At 39.7% G+C, this 17,463-nt stretch overlaps 1 protein-coding gene across 1 annotated transcript; it reads right to left on the bottom strand.

The window, feature by feature from the left end:
• Positions 1 to 2,055: 2,055 nt before the first annotated feature.
• add3b (adducin 3 (gamma) b) lies at positions 2,056 to 16,894 on the bottom strand. Its single transcript, XM_063875092.1, is given in 16 exon segments — positions 2,056 to 3,976; positions 4,212 to 4,307; positions 5,589 to 5,712; positions 6,756 to 6,845; positions 7,338 to 7,454; positions 7,631 to 7,891; positions 9,121 to 9,294; positions 9,966 to 10,064; positions 10,668 to 10,811; positions 11,114 to 11,263; positions 12,286 to 12,366; positions 13,103 to 13,211; positions 13,213 to 13,255; positions 14,395 to 14,539; positions 15,647 to 15,878; positions 16,655 to 16,894. Coding segments are annotated over 15 exon segments (2,085 nt in total). The 5' UTR covers positions 15,848 to 15,878; positions 16,655 to 16,894; the 3' UTR covers positions 2,056 to 3,725.
• Between the last annotated feature and the right edge of the window lie 569 nt (positions 16,895 to 17,463).

Here is a 17,463-nt window from a genome sequence, read left to right as displayed (position 1 = left end):
TAGAGCTCCTTTTAAAAATCATACCAAGAGAATTTCAATATATTTTTCACTTATAATGTGAATGATGTTCCAAAAATGGTTATTCCCTCTAACATTGCAAATTGTATTACACTTGCAATATTGGTCAAAATAACTACAGTTAATTATTTTTCTCTTCATCATGAAGCCCTAAAAGATGTCTAAAAACATCGTAACAGATACAGGCCTATTTTTGGAATACTTTCTCTTCTAGTATGCATTTTACTATTTTGAGGCTCTTGTTACCAGAGCATCCATCCAAAAAACAAATGCAACTGTAAAATCCAATATCATCCTATCTTTTTGTACCCATTTGCTCAAAGGGACAGAAAAAAATAGTGTGACATGGACAGAGAGTTCAGCAGGGAAAAGCTCATCTGTGCAGTGAGGATGTGTGCAGGCTGACCGACTGTACGAGCTGCACGCTGATAGCGCCGGCGTGGAAAGCTGACCCGCTGTAGGTTGGTGTAGAATGTGACCCCAACTGGAGTAATCTGAAAAGCCTGAGGATTACACCGGTGGCTCGGCTGTCACAGAGGAGGCAAAGTCACACGATGCTTGTGTGTGTGTGTGTGTGTGTGTGTGTGTGTGTGTGTGTGTGTGTGTGTGTGTGTGTGTGTGTGTGTGTGTGATGAAAGAATGTGCCAAACAGCAGGGAATAGAAAGCATTTGGGATTTTGTTGAAATGTAAAATGTATTTTTCAGCAGGATCTATCTATCCTGCTGATGCCCTCCTCTCGCGTGCTGGTGGTCTACAAGTTGACGGGCTCAGATGAAGCATTGTGCTGCAGCCGTCCCCTGTTGTTTTGAAACAATGGGTGCACTTTGCCCTGAGGTCACAGCAGAAGGACACTCCAGCAGCCCAGACGTGTGTCAGCTGCTCCTTAGCACTGTCAGGAGCTCAGCGCTAAGCTTTGTCATCCTCACATTTAAAGGGATTGTTCAGATAACAAGTTTGGAGGCTGGCAGTAGTCATGCATTTTACACAAAGAGGAAAGAGAAAAACAAGGGTTCTTTTTAAAAGCCTTTTTATAATTCCCATGATTAGAGGAAACTAATTCCATCCGGCAATGTATTCTTTTTAACTGTCAATCTGTATTTTTAGCATAACTATTGTGTTTTACTCCAAAATTGAATGTTTTTATTTAAACATTAACTCTGTGGTTTTTTATGTTCAAATAAACACACTACTATTTGATCCCATCTCCTTGTAGTATGTAATCTCCTAGGGGATGTCTGTGTGTGTATGGTCGGGGTAGGTATACATCCTGTCACCCCCCCCCCACCCCAAATTATAGCTGTATGAAGCTGTTACAAAACAGCCCATTCCTGGGAGACTCCCCTCAACAACCTGAAAATTAGGAAAGCAATTCAGATGCTTTTCCAGCAGAACACTATTGTTTTGTTCTTAAGTAATTCCCTTTTCTGTTTGTTTTATTGATACACATCTTGTACTTTTTAGGTTCATTTAAATGCACAACCTTTTGACCTCTTCTGTTTTTCTGCTCCTAGGAGAGGTGTGTATATGGGTTTAGGGTGGTGCACGTATACATCCTGTCACTCCCCCGAATAATAGCTAAGTATAGGAAGCAGTTAGAAAATTACAGTCCTGGGAGACTTTCTGACTGAATCATAGTCGTTGCTGGTTTATTCCCCTCTCTTCACCAAGCTGAAAATGTATTTAACTTTCACACTAAATAATCAAAAACATGTTTTATTTATTTAGCCGTTTTTATGTTCAATTACATGCACTACCTTTTGACCTGATCTTATCTGTTTTTCAGTTCCTAGGAGAGGTGTGTGTATGGGTTGGGGGTAGTGTAGGTATAGATCCTGTCACTCCCCCAACATGAACACCTGTTGGAGACACCAAATCCTCTCTTTGTCTCCACAGCCCCCTCTCAGTGGATTACCATGACAACACCCATTCATATCATGACTGAAGACTGATTATACAGCTTCACACGGTCAATTATCGCTGAACAGAGTGCATTGTTTTAGGGGTACGCTGCTTCTAAAAAGAAAGGGGAGGCTGTGTAGTTTGTCTAGAAAGCTTTATTTTGTACTTGAGGGGGTTGCGTAGTGTCTTCAGACTGGATATAATTAGATGGAGCTTCACAACTACACCAGGCTAAAATAAATGCACCAACAACATATGAAACCATCTCAATGTTAAAACTGTATTTGAGTAAAGATAAGAAAGGCTAACATCACATACCTTTAAGTCAATAAGCAAGAGAGCAATAAAACAGTTATCGAAACATATCTGAGCTTTTATTACATCAGGTGGAAGGCCGTTTCAGAAAGACTCACTTTAATGGTGACTGTAATGTAAAGCCCCTTGGAGAAAACCCAGATACAGATAGCTATGTAAACAATGCAGGGAAATACAAGCACTAGGCACACACATTACATAAGTAAATACAATTTGTAAACACTGTGCATGTTGACTAAATGGGGAGCTTAATAACGGTGAATAAAAATATCATAAAAGAAGTGTTAGAATAATGTTATTAGATTGTACTGTCACATTTCTAAGTTTCATTGCTTAACATTTTGGTTCAGCTTAACAAAATAACTTCACAAATACAAACTATTTACAAAGGCAAAGAGTTCACTCCCTTTGGGTCAACACAAATCATTCACATTATTGACTGGGATGTAAATATGTAATCCTCTAATATACCTTATATCAAACTCTAACTGTGGCGATGAAGTTCTCCACAGCATACAGCCATCAACTGACACAATGAATCAAAACATCCATCACTTTCAACTTCCTGCCATTCAGGCTCGGCACTTTCATTGTCAACGTCCAAACAAGCATTGGTGTTCTGTCAATTCTGTAAATGTCAAACTTTGTCAGGCTGAAACATCAATATGCAAGATTGCTCACTTTGCTGGGCTCTTTCTGTTCGTCAATTCCATGTCACAATTACGATAAAGCAGCAACCATGTGAACAATACCACTGACGTAAATGTAAAAACGATATGAAATATTACTGAATTACCAATTACAGTATGTTTAGTATAAGAGTTAGTAGGTAAAGTAATATTTAAAGACTATAAAATCATTTATTGAACTATCAAACACTATATTGTAATACCTATAATATAAATCAACATATATTATTACAAGATAGCATAACTTTGACTAGGTTCAGATACAATTCGTACTTTTGATGAGGCTGAATGTCGTAAAACCTTGTTATGCTCAGCCATTGTTACACTACCTGTGTGATTGTTACATTTTTTTATTCTTAGCTTTCAGTATACATTCAACGATGAACTTGTGCAAAAAGATATCACAAATACGTAACTTTAATCTGATATTTTCATAACCTTTGATTTCCATTTTAAACCCCATTAAAAATATGGGTAATAAAGACTACAAATATGCAGTTTTATGTTCACTTTTCATTTGATTTCCTTTTTACTGAGCCCTTCAGGAGTGATCAATATTCTCACGGGACAAAAACACGTCCATATTACCATCTGCTGGCACTTCTCGGAATCATTTTCACATGAAATAATAGCTGTGAATGTAGGAAGCTGTGTAAAAACAACACAGTCCTGGGAGACTAGCTGACTAAATTAAAGTCTTTCCTCTTATTTCACTTCCTTTCAACAAGCTGAAAATTAAGAAGGCAATTCTGATGTTTTCCTAGCAAAACACTTATTGTTTTGGTATTTTACAGTTAATCCCCTCAGGCTTCTGCTTTTTCTTTCTCGTCCTTCTTTTTCTTACTCTTTTTCAAGAATGAAGGTGTGCGGAACTTATTTTTCTTCTTCTTGGGGGACTTGGTTTGGATCTCCGGGGTCTGAGCCTCACCTGTCTTCTCATTCGATGTAATGGAGATTTCCACCGTTTCTGAAGTGCTCACACTCAGCTTTGATACCTCAATGCTCAGATCCTCATCCGTCTCATCTAAGTGGTCTTTCCCATTGGGTATTATGTCTGTCAAAAGATAAAGTCATGTCAGCCGAGAGGGATGTGGATAAGAAGTGCAATCTCACACACACACACACACACACACACACACACACACACACACACACACATACACACACACACACACACGACACACACAGAGAAGGCTGTTTCCTTTTTATAGAGGAAACCAGATGGATATAAAACACAGAACCAAATAAGCAGCTATTGCTATCGACTCTAATGACTGTTAACTAATTACCTTGTTTAACCGGTGTCATTAACGGGGAGAGGGAGAGGGAGATAGTGGAGCCATCAAATGTCGTCATCTCTTCTGCATCAGTGGCATCATCATCTTCTGTAAACGGACATCAGGGGTCAGTCATTCATTAAATCCAGTATGTTTATGTGAGTGAGACTAATATTAGATCAAACATATTTATGCTGATCAGAATTGCATTTTTTCATTGTTTGCAGAAACAAAAAAGGTTCACTCTTGCCACAGCAGGACTTTAACGTTAAATGCTGAAGTCATGCTAACATCTTTACAATAATGATGATAATAATCCGATGATTTGGAGGTAAATTGTTTACCATCTCTATTGTCTTATTTGAGCTCATAGGACTTGATTTTACAATCCCCTCATAATAATCGGCACCTTCATGAGTTTTTGAATGGATTAAGGGGTAACAAGATCATTCATCAGGTGGGCACCCTTCCTTACATCAAGTACCGCCAAGGCCGTTGTAAATGCCAATATTTTTGCAGGTTTTTAGTAATAAACCCAACAGGCAGACATAATAAATGATTGACCCGATCCATGTTGCTAGCATTCCAAAGTATAAAAGCAAACACTAGATGGTAAAGAACGTTGCTATGCAAATTCTATTAGCTCATGGGTTCCAAGACAAAGGTGCCGGTCAAATATAGTAGAAACGTTTCTCTCCTGCACACACATGATTTCCTTGCCTGCAGCCATAACCAAAACACAAGTAGATTGACAAGACCAATGTCTTTGCAGCTCATCTGACTTCGTTACTCAAGAGAATAGTGAAAGCGTTAACTGACAGTTTTTCCCGTGCAGACATTTTCACAGAAATATCCTCATTTCAGTGAATGTAGTTGAGGTAAAACATTTTCCCAAGACAGGAAGGAGCCATTACTCTGAATGGACCTTCAACTGCCTGCACTGTGGGCTAACGAGACTGCTTTCATGGGGATAAAATAAGTATAGCGAACTCATTTGAAATATAAAGCTACAATATTAGCATTGTAAATAAATAATCATTAACTGCGATTAATTTACACATTTTTGTGTCTTTTTTTCAATTAAAAAAACTGACAAGTTCACTTTGATTGAAGAAATCCTCATTATTTAGCATTTAAGGCGTGGTTTTGCAAGTCAAGAGATTGCTGTTAAGGTTTGATATTAGCTTTGTCATTCCATCTCAATTTCTTTAATGACCTCTGTGACCGCAGAGGATTAGCTTCAGATCATCATACACTCATAATCTATATGGCATGATGTCAGATATAAGCTGTGTAAACCCAAGTAGGATTAAATTAATGTTTCTGTGCCACTAAAGAGCAATGGTGCACATTAGTGCGTTTGAAATGCTAATGAAAACCTCTCTCTACCTTCTTGGCCGAGCTGCTTTCTCTCCACCAGGCTCTTGTATTCCTCCAGCATCTTTTCTGTGAGCTCATTGAAAGGGTTGGGGGGCAGAGAGCGAGTCTGCTCTTCGTCCTCGATGATGAAAGCCTGTTTGACAGAAGAGGATAAAAAAACATTTTTGGACAACTGATGTAATACATTTTTGAGTAAACAGAAATAATTGCTGATGGAACCAAGCACACCGTTTCTTCTTTGCACTGTTGTGATTACAGTTGTTTCAAGCTGCTTTGGCACAAAGACAAATCAAACTTTGAAAAATCTTGTGTGTGCAACCCATAGATCTCAGAGAAATGTATGTTGGTTGGTTTATGCCTTTCTTTTGTGGATGCTTTTTATAAAGAAATGAAATGTAGAAGGGCAGATGTCCTCTTCTAATTCAGTGATGCATTGTGTTAATCTCTGCCATCAAAATCGATTTAATTCATTACCATAATTGCAGCCAGCTGTTTTGAGCAATAACATCTTTCACTTTCAATTGGGTTACTGATTGTTTGGATGTCTTATTGAGGGAATTATACAATTTCAGTGTCTTCTGTCACCCTGAGAGTCTTATAATATTGGTTGGAAAATCTTGTAGAATTGTCTACATGATGGCATAATATACGTTAATATGTTTGCTTATGGGATTGAATGTTAGGAAAGGGACCTGTCAGGTTGGTCTCTGATTCCTGTTCCACTTGTTCCCCCTATTGGTCATACTGAAAGTGATCTCAACTGCTAGGTGAAATGACTCAAGCCATACACTAAGGGACTACACAGTAGGAGGCATAGGGATTGATAACTTATTAAAAGGAATAATCAAATTTATTTGGATGGTCGTACTTTTCTGTACTTGATGGAATCTGACATTGGCTTTCTTTGTTTGTTTTTTTGTTGAGACAATGTTATCTATCAAAATGTGTTACCCGTTTTGTGTCAGTGATGGACTTGTTGATGAAGTGACAGTAGTGGTGTAAAGCTCAGTATAAAAACAGTATATTCTTAGTGTTGGGTTTTCTAAAACACTGCATCAGTGTTTTAGAAAATGTACTGAAGAAATATAGAAGAATCAATACAGTGACACATTGTGTATCACACAGAGTTGCTGCACCAGTGACTTTGTGCCTTTTGAAAATGATAAATATACTCACTGGGCCTTTTATGGTGTCCACAACAATGCCTGCTAGTAACTGAGATTTTGGTCCGGAAGTCATCAGGTCCCCTCTGTGCTGTTCTTTAATCTGAATAAATGAAACAAAAATCATATTAAACTTCAGTAATCTTTGACATTATATACAATATCTAATGACCAAGATGCTATACATGTCTGAGAGACAGAAAATCATAGTTTGATTCAATTTGATATATGAACGTAAACAGAATATTTGTTAGTCTAGACTTTTGGTTGAATTATTAATTTGGCAACACTAATTTAGGCTCTGCTCTTTCAGGAAAACAAACAATTATTCCTAAAATAAATTCCATAATATTTCAATTAAGAAAATATTGAAATGTTGCAGCCCTACTTTTATAACCATCTAATGGGGTAACATTAGTTTATGATACAGAATGCAATGTTATATTGGTATATTTGAGGACTGAACTGGGTCTGATTTGTACACTACAAGCTAATGATACAATAAAGGCAATAAGAATTAAACAAATTAAGTTTTTAGTTTTGATCAAATATAACAGGCATTGTGTGAGAAAAATGTGATGATGTTTCAACTAACCCGGTTCCTCTTATCCAAAACCTCTGTGGGATTAGTGTTAAGGGGGACAAACTGGTTTGGGTCCTCGATCTTTATTGGTGTGCCAGTGTTATTGCCTGGTTCTGAAGACTTCATCCACTGAGAAAAAAAGGATTAGTACAAATTGAGGAATAAAGATCGGTATTCAGCTGTATTTAGCAAACTGGCCACAAGAGGGCAGGATAATACAAAGAAAGTATCAGGAAACTATTTCCTTTAGAGGCCAACACAGATTATTTCCTTTCTTGTTACAGCGTGACGTGAAATCAACTTACCATGGTCTTGGTTCGGGGGCTGACATCCCCGCTGGGTGAGTGTTCAGGAACATTGACCCTCAAGTAGCTGTTGGGCGAGTTGAGCCACCGGGTCCTTTCTCTCTGCTGTTTCTGGGCCATAAACTTGAAGGGGCTACGCAGACCCATCTCACAGTCCTCTGGGGGCACAGCGGACACGGTGGCGGGGATCTCCACATCGTTCTTAGAGCGAGGTTTTTCACGGATGATCGGGTTCCTGTAGGAGTAGCCTGTTCTGTATCCCTGGAAGATCACACAAAGAGGAAACATTACTTCAGCAGTCCTTACGTGTAATTATATTTAGTAGCTTGTACTGTTCTTCAGTTTCCCCTAACAATCCATTAAATAAGAAATATCAACTACAAAAGAGACTAAACTCAAAGGATGTACAGGCCACCCAAGATCCACTTACACAATGCTTCTAAATATTTAAACAACGCTGTATATACAAACAGCGTGTTTGCAGATGTGCCCAGTTTCAGAGGGAATAGATAAAAACTTTGGTTTAAAAGAGTGTGTTGTTAACAATACATCAATGATGAGAGACTAGAAAAGCGATGAGAATTCACAGCGTGCTGCCTGAAGCCGGCAGTACAACGCTACAATAGAAATCAAAACTGGCATTTTCTCACAGGCAATATGACATGTTTGCAACGGAAAATGATCCCTGCTTTGGGCTTTGATCATTTATTCACAGTGTTTTTCACTGTCACCAGAAGCACAGTTTCCAAATGGTATGAGGAGGAGCACTTTTTCATAGGCTGGATTTACATATTCATTGTTATAAACAACAGCTTAAAGCACCAGGTCAGTATCTGAATCCCCTTTCAGGTAAACACTAGTTACCAGAGAGATGATCCCACAGCGCCATACTTTACAGTCTTGAAGAACACTCCCATTCTTAAATTGAGTACACTAAAGTTCTCACACTAAGTGATTGTGTGGTCTGTGTGGATGTGACTGCCCAAAGCACGCCTCACCATCTGGAAGTAATGATGGAGAGGAGGGGGCGGGCTATGATCACACTGAGCTAACACAGCTGCAGCCCACTCCAGCTCCAGTTGTTAGTGAGAGAAGCACAGTCAGAAAGACACAGTCTGACATCTGCTGTGACCAGTCCGCAGAACATGTCAGGGCCTGGTCATTAGCTGTGTGGGGAGAATAGTGAGGATGGAATTGACAGAAGTGCAGCACTGTACAGAAACAACACCTGCAGACAGCATGTTAGCCACAGCTAAAAAAACACGGTTTGACATGTTTTTGTCATTAATAGCATCTGCAGTTGTAGAGAAAATATATTCCACGGCTTTCATGGACCACTATGTCCCAATTACACTCGTCTTTTTCAGATTAAATTTCCAAAAACATATCTGGTTTCCTTGTATTCTCTAATCAGAGACTTCCCGAGGAAGCGCCTGAAACAGGAAACTCAAAGCATCATGGGTAATAGGCACAGGTCAGGGTTCACTTACCAGGTTGTCCAGCATCCTCATGAGGGACTCGAGCTCGGCCTCGCCCACTTTCCACTTGACCTCATTGTCCATCACTAATCCGGCAGCGGCCACGCCCTGAGTCAGGGGCTTGAACTTCTCTCTGTCCAGGAGCACGAGATTATCCACGCCGCCTGAACACCCCATAGCATTCACCTAAAAATAGGCAACCAAATTATTCTGGTATGCACTTACAAGCAACATTATTATTCTTTGCAAAATCGATGATGGTTTTCCCTAATGCATTCATTATAATGTTGCAATGTAAGAAACTGAAGATTACATTAATTTCACAACGTTAACTATTGTCTCTTCTAAGATGCAGTTTGTTTTCATAACACAAGAATTGGAAATATGTCAGCCGGGCTGTCAATATGTGTCAAAAACGATTGAAAAAAATCAGTCGAGACACAGCAGGATGAAAAATAAACAACCCCCCGACTGTCTCTCTGACACGAAGCAACAGGAGTTTCTTAGAAGCTCTGCAGGGTTCCACCTGGCTCTGACTGTGAGCCGTGATCTGTAGCACATATTTGATTTAGCATTTTCCAAGCACTCTGTACTGTACGTTAGACATCACACTAGCTTTGTTAAGCTGCTGCTGTTAAGGCCCTGCAGTGATCCTTTGCCATTTGCAACAAAGTCTATTCATATGTAAAATAACCAAATCATGAAAGATAAGACGAGACTCTTTTTGTCATTGCATGTTCAACAGAATTACATTACATTTACATTACATTTTACACTCAGATGTTTCTCTGACCTGAATATTGCAGGTACATGTCATTTCCAGGTAGCTTAAACAGTAGAAATCATGCTTTTTATACCTGGATTTCACACGCTTGCTGTGAGTGGTACATGTAGTGAAAAGCCTCTTCTACTGTTTCCCCTAACGCGATCATCCCATGGTTCCTCAGGATCAACACCTAAAAAATACAGGAAACACTTCAGCTGCATGACCCATCTGAGACAAGGGCCAAAGAATATTGAGATACACTTATTACATTCATCAATGTGTATTAAATAGCAAATATTCCCGTATCAACATATAGTACATGACAGCTTCCATCCTTCTAGGCTAATCATATTCAGGTTCTAGCTTCATATTTAATAGACGGGTACTAAGTAACATCCTTTCGTCTTTCTTTTAGAGAAGGAAAGTGATAGTCTATATATGAAAATGTCGATCCTTTCTATTAATAGGTGTTTTTGTCCTCTTTATGTATGTGTTTATACCGTTAAATAATTGTCAACTCATATTTAGATACAATGATTTCAGTTCAAGTTGGTTAGCAAATGAAAGACTATGTGAAATGTAACAGTACACTAGTGTAACTCTTTATGTCATACTGTATGTACAATAATTCTTAAGCATTTGCTAACCAACACATATGAATGACTTCATATACAGCCAGTTTTGCATACAGTATGATATAATAAGTCATGACTTCCATCCAGTGGTTGAAAGGCTGCTCTGTCCCATGAGAAGAGAGCCTGTCACTAATGGAGTCCCTTGGTTTTGACAGTACCTTGGCAGTAGGGCCCAGAGCTTTCTGAAACTCCACCTTCTCTTCTTTATTATCCAGGCTGCCATGGAAACCAAAGCAGCTCACATCTCCCAGAAGCAAAGCCTCCTGGGAAATGGGCAGGATTCCACATTTCATCGAGGACACCTGTTGAAGTGGGATAAAAGCAAGTAAGACTGTGACGCACCAACATATTAATAGAGCCGCATATTTAGCTATGAGGTGCGAATAAAAGTTTAGACAGCGATGTTCATCATGGGCTGCGCGTTTTACAACTCAGCTTCAAAGGAAAGGATAAAGCACATTACAGGGTGTGTGCGTCTCAAACAAGTAGCATGGGGCTGCTTTTAATTCAGCCCTTTTCTCTGGTGCAAAATAAGCATTTAGCAGCAGCTTTTATGCTTTGATTGGAACGGAGCTCATTTAATATTGGCCTGCAGCGTACTTACAGCAGCTGTAGCGGGGGTGTGTATGTGGATTACACATCTCACATCAGGGCGCATTGAGTAAATGGCAGAATGAGGAGCGAAGCCAAAGAGGTCAATACCCAGATCAGTGGAACCCTGGTCCACCACCTCACCAATTATGTTCACTTTCACCTACACAGGGCAGAAACAAAGAACAAACTCGTTGTTATTTTAGAAAAGGAAAGGATAATATTCTAAGTAATTACATACATTATGCTTGAACCATTAAAGGGCATCCCGGGGAGTCTTCTGTTAAGCAAACAAACTACAGTACATTAATGAATTTCCAACAAAAACACTGTGTCTATCCTCGAGGCGTGAGTACGTGTTGAATGTTCTTTCCTTCAACATCATTCACAAGGGCGTTTTTTATTGTATTGTGTATTCTCCATTGTTTACATCTCTGTTTGCTTACTAACAAGCACTTTCTTCTTCCCTGCTGTTTGCTGCCACATTACTTATATATGTGTAATGCGTTAACCATGTGCTTGTGTGTACGCCAGGTCCAGAAAATCACGTATTTGACCTAAAAAATGATTGTGCTTCAATCTATTTTAGTTGAGATTTTCAAAGACATCTTTTTCACTGCGGTCAGAAAAACATTTGCTTTCATGCTTGCAGCTCACAAATGGAGGCATGCACCTGTATCAATGGGGGCTAGCAGCAATTTAACAGCACCATAAATCACATTTATACAGCCACCCCCAAAACAATCTTCTTTTTTTAGGATGAAAAGGTCCTCCTTTAAATGAAAATAGAAATGAAAAGCCTTGTTCGAAAACCTCATCTGAAGTTTTATGTGTAAAATACACAAAAATCATAATTGAAAAGGGATAAACTCACCAGACTATATAAAACAAATCTATGTTTTACAGCTCTTGCTAAAACTGTTTAGTATGATTAAAATGTTCTGTGTCTGTAAAGTAAGGAGTCTAATTGGGATTTGAGCAGATGTTAGTTAATGACCTTCAATACAAAGTTGTTTCTCTTTATAAAGTCTGATTAAAATCACGATACATTTTTGACCACACTTACAATTCATATTTTACTTAAGTTGCAAACAAAAGTTTACCCGATGCTATGTCTAATGTTTAATTATACAGCAGTCTGCACTAATGATTGGAAAATATTAAACATCAAGTCATCGTGCTTACCAAATTTGCTGCCGTGACCTCAGCGAAAGACAGACCTCTTGGACTAATAAGAACATGGTCCTGCTCCTTACTGACCCGCACCTGTAACAAAGTGAACATGTTTTAATAATGTATCGATCATGCAATCATTTTCATGGATGTAATTGGGAAATGATTTGCGAGGGAAGAATTATATTTTTTCTCATCTCATGAATATCAGAGGTTGCCATTCAGAAATGCCAGTGTTAGTTCTACAGTGTAGAAATGAGTGCTTGTTAAGTTTGCATAGGGGAAATTAATGCTGTTATATATAAAGACGTTTTTTTACCCTTATCACGCCTCTGCAGGATCTATAAAATCATTGTCAGGGTCAAAAAGCTAGTTAAAAAGCCCAGGAGACCCAATCCTTTCTCCTAATAAAACATCTTTAAAATGGGTTATCAGCTCCACAGAGAAGAATATTTTCAAAGATTCAAGGGAAGAAGGAACTCGAACACAAAGGGAAGCTCTTTTCACCCTAAAAAACTCAAAACATCGGTGTGTGGGTTGATAAAACTTGACTTTCTAGGCTTTGTCTCTTGGGAAAATCTGAGACTCGTCTCCCTGTCACCGCAGGTGTTCATCACATATTTCAGTTGTTGCTGATGGGGAGCTGTACATATTCACAAATCTGACTTTTCTAAAACATAAATAATATATGGGCTCTGAAAAAAGAGGAATTTCACTTTAAGCCCAGTAACCAAAAAACATGATTCACCAGTAAAGATACACAGACTCTGTGCTGCATACATAAGCAGATGTGCATTGAAGCGGTAAGAAGTTGTGAGGTTGTACTCACAGAAATATAGGAGCTCGTAAAACGAGCCCAACTGAAGAGGTCAACAAGCCTGTAGAGGCTGGCCAGCCTGCAGCGACTCGGCTTCTCCCCTTTGGCATAGCAAGGGTGACTCGATGCCATACAAGTCATTGACTGGAGTCACTGTCCCAACACCTGTCCCAACATTTAAAGCATAATCAGTAACTTGTAAAGCATGTACAACATTAAATATGCATTCTTTTAACATCTACAAGGTTGTTCACGCAGTTAAAACATCCCAGAGTCTCCACAGCTGAAGTTAAAAAAAGGCATTTCTTAGAATTCCCAGCGAGAAACCCAAAAGGTATTTTTGGCCTGTAAACCCATATAAGGCATTAAATGATACAGGACTTTATCTTTTACAGCCACTTTAGCTTTTTTAAAAGAGCAAGTCTGCCTTTGCAACCCTAAAAGCAATTTCCCACAGTCAGAGGCGGCTGGGGATGAAGGCTAGAGAAGCTAAGACCTACCTAAATGCTTGGTCCTTATAATATTGTGATCTACGTACTGTATATAGAACATCGACACCAAAAATGACCAATGTTTCTTAAACGCCTCATATGCAGTGTACTAGCAGTAACACCAAGTATCAAACTGCGTTGGTTCTGACGAGCTGTATCTACATTGTCTGTTAGTGCTGTGAGTTTAAAGCATGCTACTTCTGAGGGTCTCTCCTGTGCCGTGGGCTACAGCTAGCAGGATGTATGAGCAGGATGTATGTACAGTATGTTTGCACAGTAAACTTTGATGGCTCTGCTTTACCAACGTTAACGGTCACTGCTACAGTACTTGGTAAATCCACAGATACTTTCTCTTGTTGTCATAAACTTTGTGTTCGATTTCATTGTTAATTTGAATTCAAGTCATTTGCTGTGTTTGCATGATTATGATACAATGTGTAAATGATTAGCCTTCCCTACCCTGAGCATCATCAGACGCCTATACTTTCAGTGACATTTTCCCAAACATTTACAGTTTGGATTATTAAATAGAGTGCTCTTTGACCTACACAGAAACACATGGCCAAGAGGTTAGGCTAACATAATTAAAATGGAAAACTGCTGTAATTAATTACCAAGACTGGAGTGCTACTTAATAGAAACACTGACAATGAAGAATGCTGTAAACAGCTTTCTGCCTTTTCTGCTGTTTCAGGGTTGTTCAGTGTCACGAGAGTCTTACAATGAAGATATTCAGCCTGCGTAATGCACACAGGGTACACACTGAATGGCAATCAGGCCTGAAGAGGGACGCACACACACACTGCTACTCACTGATGGGCGAAGTCAGGGGGCCAGCCCCTCCCAAGGTACTTGACATGACCAGGTCAGCAATCTGTCTCAGAGCCAGGAGACCTGTAGTGCTGTTGCCCTTCGTCACATGGTCCTGAATCAGGCCTTCCAACTCATCTTTAAAGACCTGTGGACAAAAGAGAAAGAGTTTCGTAAAGCTCCATTAACCTAGCAACAGAATAAACACAACCCTACCCTCAATCCAACACGTTTCTCAGGATATTAGAGAGCACAGCATGCTTATTACATCAGTACACAAATCAACCAAAGACCACTACAAACGTCTTTGTATGTCTGGGAAAGGGCTTGACTTGAAGCAGGGGGGATCGCATTAAACCTCACAATCAATTTTGGCCTTCAACAGTAGCCTGTGAGCCTTCTTGAAACAGCACTTTTTTTCTGTGCGCCGCAGCTAAGCTCCAGCATTCTGCTTCATCCAACCACGGTTCCCATGGTGATGAGATGAGCTCCACTTGTTGGGCCTCTTATGCAATCGCAGATGAGTGTGGGCTCGTCTTATTTCTATCACTTCATAGGCATGTGTTTATGAGCCTCTGTTTACTTGATCTAGTCAGACTACACTCTTTCTGAGATAATATCTGCAACAGTATATAGGTGCAGAAAGAGAATAATGAAGGTATGAGTACAACCAAAGAATATCTTCATTTTTGGTTTATAGTTTAAACTATAATAGTGTTCTCTGACAACGTTTCAAAAACCCAAATATATTTAATATTGTGTTAAGACAGACAGCAAATATCCGAGAAGATCCAGAGACTGTTCGATCATCACTGCATTATTTCCCATCAATCAGCTGATCTTTTAATCCATTTGCTGATTCAGTTTCAGCTTACAATAGAGACATTCGATGTAATACGTATGTAGGAAACGTCTTAGAATATGCAGCATATTCTACCTGTACAAATAATTTGTGAGTACACATAATGTGTAATAACACTAGTAAAGCATCAAAGAGATGAAACCAACATATTAAACCCAAATACTGTGACCGTACCACCTTTCTTTGTAGCTGTAAACTCACAGCTGAAGCCATCTTAGCACAGCAGAGAGAGAGAAATTACTTTCACATAAAAGAGAAAGAACCATTGCATTTCTGCCAGTCTTGAGTGAAGGTAGAGTACGCCTCTCCGGCTTTAAAAGCGTTGTTTATTACTCATACACACTGAAAGCTTGTGTGTAGGAGGGCACTTATACGGCGCCGGGGGCTACATACCGGACTCTGCAGGATTTGGGTGACCCTCTTCTTCTGCTCCATCATGTTGAAGTCCTGCCTCAGGTCGGGCGACATCATCTTGCTGCGGAGATACTCAGGGTCATTCTCGTCCATGCGGTCAAAGTAACGCTCCTTGGGGTCGTTGCTGGACAGGGACAGGGTGAGGGACCCCGCCATCTGCCTCACCTCTACCAGACTCATGTCTTCACTGCACCTATTCTTCCGCTGGGATCTGAAAGAGAGGATGAATCATTGCAGCTTACTTCACATTCGAGCTGTCAATGCAGCGAGTGTTGCTTCAACAGCAGATATACTGTACGGGTGCTATGGTGACTCATGTAATTACAGGGATGGAGACAAAAGTGAGGAGGACTTTATCATGATTGCAGATTTGTGAATACAAAGCTGATTATGTGCAAAAGGTTGAGTTAGTCAGTGTTGCTGTGCACATAATCATGCACGGTTTTTTTTAACTGAACTAGGCTTAGTACAGTTGAATAACACAACAATAAATGTGAACATTTTTTACCACTTTGTAGGTTTTAGCACAAAAGTTCAGTCTCTCTCTTCTCTCACAGAAGGGGGCGAACACTAAGTGTGAGATGAAAGCAGCAGGCGGCAGATTTAAAGCAGTGCCAACAGTAAACAAAGGTAGGCCTCATGTAAAATAGCCAGTTTGAATAGCATTTAGCACCTTTAGTGCTGTGGTACCTGGATGTGGGGGTGGAGGGATACAATAGATTCGTCTACATTACATTAGGCCTGCAAATGAAATAGTTTCACTGCACTAAACCGAATGCAAACTTTTACTTCTGAATAAGCAGCAGCCTGTACGATCTCCACAAGCCTGTTATTCAGAGAACTTTTCATGGCGTCAAATCACAACTTTAAAACCATTTATACAGCGACAAACCGCGGAGCTACACTTTGAAACGTACACACGCTCCTTAAAAACAAAGCGAACCTAATCCCACGAGGAGAAAACTGTTACTGTAACTTGAAAATTACCTGAAACAAAGTGATCGGTTCAAGCAATAACTGACTGCAGACGATGTGAAGTCGAGTTACTCCGACAGAGGCTCCAGAAGTGAGGATAAATAAACCAGAAGGATGTTATTCCCGATTCGGATACATGGTGGGAAAAGAGCGCAACTTGGTGCTGCTACAGTATCCAGCCGGAGCAGACTGCCCGCTGCGGGTGAGATGAAGAAGAGTGGCTGCATGGAGGAGGATGTGGGTGTGTTTGTGTGGGAAAAAGGAAAAGTGACCATGTGACTTCACTTATCCACCCACTAGGCCTTATGTATGCAGCGGGACAAAGGAATGGCCACTCAGGATCAGTTCCGCTTTTTTGGCTCTTCTTAACAACCATACAAGCTTTACTGTAATATTCCTGCACGGCCTTGTAGTTTCACGACCTTATTTCTGTGGTATTGTTTGATCTTTTGTGGTTTCCTTTAGATCCCTCAAGGAACTTGTTAAAAATTGCTGCATTTTGAAGCAGGGCTTGGGATTTTTTTTTGATTAGTCTTCTACTCTCAGGGTCTCGTTGTATGTGTGATTCATTAAGTCCTACCCCTTCTTTTCATAAATAACTGAGGCTTCTGTGTTACAACAACCCCTCAGTAGAGGTTTTCATCAAAGCTATAAGGCCAAGCCATAACAAAACAGAGCACTGCAAAGCAGGAACAAGTGCTTCTCTCTGAAAAAGTGTTCTTACATATAGGATGTTAGTTCTCAGAAAGCAATGAAACACAGATGTTCACTCTAAATGGAAATAGTATGTTCTTTCTGATTATATTTTTTTTCAAACACAT

The sequence above is a fragment of the Eleginops maclovinus genome, chromosome 22, assembly GCF_036324505.1.
Source record: "Eleginops maclovinus isolate JMC-PN-2008 ecotype Puerto Natales chromosome 22, JC_Emac_rtc_rv5, whole genome shotgun sequence".
Lineage (NCBI taxonomy): Eukaryota > Metazoa > Chordata > Actinopteri > Perciformes > Eleginopidae > Eleginops > Eleginops maclovinus.
The sequence above is the reverse complement of the archived record's forward strand: the minus strand, read 5'-3'. Positions and strand labels throughout refer to the sequence as shown.